Consider the following 6,818-nt stretch of genomic DNA (forward strand, 5'->3'; position numbering starts at 1 on the left):
TTTGTTGCTTCTGGGTAGGAAGGAAGGGAGCTGAGGAAAGTCCAACACGCCTGGAAGCCCCAAAGTGGGGAAAGCTATTGTTGGCAAGGAAAGCCTGTGCTGTAGTACTTACCCTTGGAGGATCAGATGGGGAAGGGAGGGAGGGAGGGAGGAAGGAAGGAAGGAAAGAAGGAAAGAAGGAAAGAAGGAAAGAAGGAAAGAAGGAAAGAAGGAAGGAAGGAAGGAAGGAAGGAAAGAAGGAAAGAAGGAAAGAAGGAAAGAAGGAAGGACGAACCACCCAAGGCAGGCTGCATCCTGCACTCCTGCAGACAAGAAGCTTTCAAGTCCACCCAAATCCATTCAGGTTTTTTATTTTTAAAAAACAACAACACCACTTTCCCCCACCTGGTATGGAATATGTGATTGCAAGGCAGGCGTTTCGCACCCGTCACCATCTCCTCCCGGCAGATGATGCAAACGTTGTCCATGGCCTGCAGCTCTTCAGGGGTGGCATCGGGGTACCTGAGGAGAACAAGGTCAGACGCCTAAGTCCCTTCTTAGGCTGGACAGCCATTTGTCTGAAACGGTATAGGGTTTCCTGCCTGAGCAGGGGGTTGGACTAGAACCCCGGGCCCTGGACCAGTACCGGGCCACACAAACAAGCGAAGCCCCATCCGCTGATGCAGGCAGCACACGCACAGTCCACCACCACCACCACCACCACCACCACCACTACTACTACTACTATTATTCTTATTATTATGTGTGCTTAGAACAGAAAGATCGCTGGGAATTTTGTTCTGCTCAGCTCTTTGTGACTTTACAATCTTTCCTTGGCAATGACACAGAGGTCAATGGCTTTTTTCCAAACGACTAATCAAGGAATCAATATAGATTTGTTCTTTAGCTAGGCAGGCAGGCAGACAGGCAGTCAAGTCTGGGTGGGTGGATGGATAGATGATAGACAGACAGACAGACAGACAGACAGACAGACAGACAGACAGACAGACAGACAGACAGACAGACAGACAGACAGATGGATAGAGATAGATAGATAGATAGATAGATAGATAGATAGATAGATAGATAGATAGATAGATAGATAGATAGATAGATAGATAGATAGATAGATAGATAGATAGATAGACGGACGGATGGATAGAGATAGATAGATGGACAGATGGACAGATAGATAGATAAGAGAGAGAGAGGGATGGATAGATAGGATAAATAGATAGAAATAAAGATATAGATATATATAGAGATAAAGATATAGAGATAGAGATATAGAGACAGACAGACAGACAGACAAAGATAGATAGATGGATAGATAAGATAGATAAGACAGATGGATGGATGCAGGCAGGCAGGCAGGCAGGCAGGCAGAGACATTCAACTAGGAAACAGATTAATATCAATATAAAATTCTTGCTGCCTACATATTTAACCCCTGAGGCTCTTAATACATAACGAGGGACTTTCCACCAGGGGACAGATGGGGCCCTTCTGGGCGCAGCAAATACTCACAGTGTGTTCATGTTGCGGATCGCCCGACGAGACATAATTGCATCGGTGACTGCCTTTTTGAACTGCCTGGAACGGAGACAGCAACAGTCAGGTCTCGGGGGGGCGAACAGGCAGGCAATCTTTGGTGGTTGGGGGGGAGAAGGGGGCGGAGAGCTGGAAAGACCCTTCACCCGCAGACAGGTGCAGAACTGCAGGTGTGCCTCCTCCCAATTTTCCTGCCCCGGACTCACCTCATTGCCAGGTACATGGGCCGGATGGCGAAAAGCGGGAAGGTGTGTACTTTGATCATGATCGTCATAAAGGCCATGTAGAGGAGGACCTTGATGAAACCTGGAGGAGGAGGAGGAGGAGGAGGAGAGGATACTCATTCAATTTTTACTTCCAGGTCATTGCCCAAAAGATCCTTGCAATCAAGGCAGAATACAGGTAGTCCTCAACTTATGACCACAGTCAAGCCTAACATTTCCATTGCTAAGCGAGGCCGTCATTAAATGAGCGGTGCCTCATTTCGCCACCTTTCTGCCGCAGTTGTGAAGTGGATCGCTGCAGTTATTAAGTGAATCGTGTGGTCGTTAAATGAATGTTACAAATGGTGATCCGTGTGACCCAGGGACAGGACAACGGGCATAGGTACATGCCAGTTGCCAAGCGTCTGGATTTTGATCACGTGACCACGGGGGACGCTGCAACGGTTGTGTGTGTGAAAACAGGGCATAAGTCACCTTTTTCAGTGCTGTCCTAACTTCAAATGGTCACTAAAGGGATGGTTCTAAGTCAAGGACAACCTGTGTGCCTCAGCTGCCAACTTGCTTGGGAGAGGGGGGCTGAATTTGGGGGAAAGGCTTTGGACTTCATCCCCAGATCTATTTTACCTGTGAAGAGTTCTGTATAGAGCATGAAGACGGCCTTGTTGTCCCAGGGATTTTCGCTCTGCAGGTCGATGGAGTGTAGAAAGTATTTAATGAAGACGGTCAGCACCATCGTCATGAGAATGGCGTACTGTGGGGGAGCCACGAGGAAAAGGGTTAAACATCCGAATTTAATTTGACAACAGATGGAGATGCAACCATTTTCTTCCTATGTTTTGCTTTTAGAGTTAGATGATGCCGGGGGGAGGAACGTGCATGAGACTTTAGCTAGACATAACAATACTGGACCTAGTGTGAGAACCAAGGTTATTGAAATAAGAGATGATAAGAATTGGCGGGCTGGAGAACTGGAGGGGAAGCCTGCATTTCAAACTAATTGGAAAATGTGATTTATGACTGTTAATTGGAGGAGGGAATTGTGCTTTGATACTATGTGTTCAGGGGAGGGAACTCAGATTTTGGCTTGGACCTATGGTACTCAAATAAAGATTCCTTAAGGTAAACAATGCCTCGAAGTTCTTGGAAGAGTTTCATCTGTCGGAACCATGACAACGAGACACCTACCCTTCTAACTGTGAACTTACAAGCCCAGTCCTGGTTTTGCTTTGATAAGCCCAGTCACAGAGCTGTGTGGTGCAGTGGTCAGAATAAAGCACTGCGGGCTAATTCAACTAATTCTGCCCACTGCCAGCAGTTCAATCCTAACCGGCTCCAGGTTGACTCAGCCTTCCGTCCTTCTGACATCAGTAAAAATGAGGACCCGGATTGTTGGTGGCAATATACTGACTCTGTAAACTGCTTAGAGAAGAGGTCCCCAACTTTTTGGATCTACTCACCTCAAAGCCAAAGACCAGCTGGACAGAGGCCCCCCTGGTCAGGATGCTGTGGTAGGCGTGGCTGACGAACAGGAAGTCTAAGATGGCCAAAAGCACGATAAGAGCTAGGAAAGAAGGGACACCATTTTGTCAGTGGGGAAGCAACAAGGAGTAGGGAAAATACACAATACACTTGAGATTCACAGTCACCTAGGTCAGGGGTCCCCAACCCCATGCCAGCAACTGGTCCGCACAAACAAGGAGGCAGGCAGCACACAAAACCACGCACCCTCCGGTCCGCGGGAAAACCTCTCTCCACGGAACCGGTCCCTGGTGCCTGAAAGGTTGGGGACCTCTGACCTAGGTGACTATTGCAAAGTTCTCTGATTCATCCATTTATTAGATTTATTTCATGCCTTTCCTTCAGGCGGTATATACACTATTCCTCTCCTGATCCTAAAAGGAAACTATAGGTGATCCTCGACTTACAACTGGTCGCTTAGCCACCGTTTGAAGTTAGGACGGATCCTGCAAAAGCTACTTACAACCTGAATTCAAAGTTACGACGGTCACATACACACAACCCATGGTCAACGTGATCGCATTTGGGTCATTCGGCAACCAGTTCCGCTTTGCAGCATCCCGTAGCCCCGTGACAATTTTTGCTTTTTTTTTTTTTTTGGTGCTGATTTCCAGTATTTGTTTTTGACAAAAAATTGACTCTCTTAATGGCCTAGGTCAGGGGTAGGCAGCCTTGGCTCTTTTATGACTTGTGGACTTCAACTCCCAGAATTCCTGAGCCAACATGTCTAAGCTTGGAAACCTCTCTTTTTCCCCTCAGCATGGCTGGCTCAGGAATTCTGGGAGTTGAAGTCCACGAGTCATAAAGGGGCCAAAGTTCCCCCATGCTGGCTCAGGAATTCTGGGAGTTGAAGTCCACGAGTCACAAAGGGGCCAAAGTTCCCCCATGCTGGCTCAGGAATTCTGGGAGTTGAAGTCCATGAGTCATAAAAGAGCCAAGGTTGCCTACCCCTGGCCTAGGTGTTCATTTAATGACCATCACAAAAATGTCGTAAAATCTGGTCCAGTCAGGTAGTTCTACCTGCTTAACAATGATAACTGTTAATTATCAATTATGGACGTACGTCAAGGACTCCCCGTAACAGCTAACACGCCAGAAGGCGAAAAAAACTGAGGTGCATGAGGTCCCTAACAACTTCGTAAACTGCCCAAAGCAGATCATTCTGTTTTCTTTCATTACACTCATCAAAGTGGCTCTGTTTGGAAGCACCAGATAATAATAATAATAATAATAATAATAATAATAATAATAATAATAATAATAATAATAATAATAATAATAATAATAATAATAATAATAATAATAATAATAATAAAAAAAAAAAAACTGAAAGAAGGGCATCTCAGGGGCCCGGTATGCAAATAACCAAGAAAGGTAATTTCGTCATGCAAATCGCCACCCACAATTAGCCCTCTGGAACATCTGCCTTATTTACAGTTACACTTCCAACAGCGTTGGGATCTCCATCTGTTTATAGTCACTTGACCTCATCTGATCTTGGGGAAAAAAACAGAGCAGACAAGAATGGCTCCATCACTCAGCCAGCTGCAAGTATTTTTAACAAGGCAATTGGGCACAGCAGCGACTTAGTGGAGAAAGACATCAAAGGGCTGTTTAGACCCAAACTTTAACAAAATAAGAGTTGGAAGGGACCATGGAGGTCTTCTAGTCCAGCTCCCTGCTCAAGCAGGAGAACCTATACCAGTGATGGCGAACCTTTTAGAGACCGAGTGCCCAAACTGCAACCCAAAACCCACTTATGTATCATCGGGTGCCGGGTGGGCGTGGCCCATCGAGTAAGCGTGGCTGCGGTGGTAACGGTGGGACTAAAAAGTTCAATCAATCAATTCCAACTTTGCGAGATCTTTTTTTTTTCTGTGAGAAGTTGAAATTGATTGATTGAACTTTTTTTTTTTTTTTTGCACACGGCGGCAGAGGCCTAAAGCAAAAAGATTTTATAAAACCCAGCTGAAGGCCTAGGACTGGGGCGACGGCACGCGTGCTCACAGTGAGGGCTCTGAGTGGCGCCTCTGGCACCCGTGCCATAGGTTCGCCACCACTGCCCTATACCATTCCGGGCAAGTGGCTGTCCTGTCATTTTCACATAGATTTTATGGCTAGATTCTCAAGAAGCCAGACTGGGATCCAGTCTCAAGCCACAACTTTAGAGGCAGCCATCGGCTGGGGCAAAAATAAGGGAGAGTAAAAGAAATAATAATAGAAATTTAATCCATAAAATAAATGAAATAAAAAAGTACTTACAGACAATGCGGAAATGGAAGAGCCAAGATATGTTGGGACTTCTCTCCATCTAGAATGGAAAAAAAGAAAGTTTAAGGGGCTGGGGAATTCTGGGAGTTGAAGTCCACAGCTCTTCAAGTGGCCTAGGTTGACAAACATGGCTTTTAACACTTCAAGCAGAAAAACCAGTTTTACTTTGACCTGGTTATTACGGTCTCACTGTCATGGTTCCGACAGATGAAACTCTTCGAAAGAACTTTGAGGCATTGTGTACCTTAAAGAATCTTTATTTTGAGTTAGCATAGTATCGGCAGTGCATAATCGAAGCCGAAAACTGAATTCCCCTCCCCTGGGCACATCATATCAAAGCACAATTCCCTCCTCCAATTAACAGTCATAAATCACATTCCCAAATTAGCTTGAAGCGCAGGCTTCCTCTCCAGCTCTCCAGCCCGCCAATTCCTTATCAGCTCTGGTTACAATAACCTTGATTCTCACACTAAGTTTAGTGTTGTTATGTCTAGCTGGACTCTCGTTCACTTCCCTCCTCCCAGCCTCATCTAACTCTAAAAGCAAAAGGTAAAAGATGGCTACATTTGCCTTTATTGTCAATGCAAGAACATGCGATGTTAGCAGCGTTGACACACGGCTTTTAACACTTCAAGCAGAAAAACCAGTTTTACTTTGACCTGGTTATTACAGCCTCACGTTCGCACCCACAAACTCGGGATCATAACTTACAAAGTCCACCCGGTCTTCAGCCAGCCAATGGAAGCACTTGAGGAAGAGGAGGAGGGTGAAGAGAGCCACAAAACGAGGACTGAAGTCATCCCTGAAGACGGTAAAGGCGAGGCAGGTCTCGGTCACGGCATACCACGAGCGTTCGAGCAGATGCTGGATGTGAAAAGAGGGATTTAAGACCCTGCCAAACCCAAACTGATATCCCCCTGCTGGTTCTGTTTCTCCAAATTTACATGCTTGGTGATGCACTGGTGGTGCCCCCCCCAAAACTGGCATCACCCAGAGGAGGAAAAGATGCCAAACTGTCAGAAATCCCAGCCAATACAGCTGCAAGTTGTAAACAGCCCAGAGTCAACCTGTGCAGGAATTGGAGAGTCATATAAATTTAATAAATAAATGAAAGATAAATAAGTTGTGGTTTTTGGGAGCCCAGAGCCTCTGGTGGTGTCCAGCTTGGGAGAGGCTCCCCTGAAGGATATCTTGTTTGGCTCCACATTATTATTCTTTTTCATATACAGAACTCAGGAAAGGTAGGATGCTAAAAAAGGTCCAGGCCTTTATCCA

At 45.9% G+C, this 6,818-nt stretch overlaps 1 protein-coding gene across 1 annotated transcript; it reads right to left on the bottom strand.

The window, feature by feature from the left end:
- Window positions 1-384: 384 nt before the first annotated feature.
- Window positions 385-6,407, bottom strand: LOC107301084 (E3 ubiquitin-protein ligase synoviolin; the record flags this gene model as incomplete). The annotated part of the gene is made up of 7 exons (XM_015830352.1): window positions 385-501; window positions 1,507-1,572; window positions 1,737-1,836; window positions 2,379-2,505; window positions 3,212-3,315; window positions 5,535-5,583; window positions 6,255-6,407. Coding segments are annotated over 7 exons (716 nt in total), but the record flags the coding sequence as incomplete, so codon positions are not given.
- Between the last annotated feature and the right edge of the window lie 411 nt (window positions 6,408-6,818).

This window comes from Protobothrops mucrosquamatus, unplaced genomic scaffold, assembly GCF_001527695.2.
Source record: "Protobothrops mucrosquamatus isolate PMUCROS unplaced genomic scaffold, P.Mucros_1.0 scaffold9954, whole genome shotgun sequence".
NCBI classification, from domain to species: Eukaryota; Metazoa; Chordata; class Lepidosauria; order Squamata; family Viperidae; genus Protobothrops; species Protobothrops mucrosquamatus.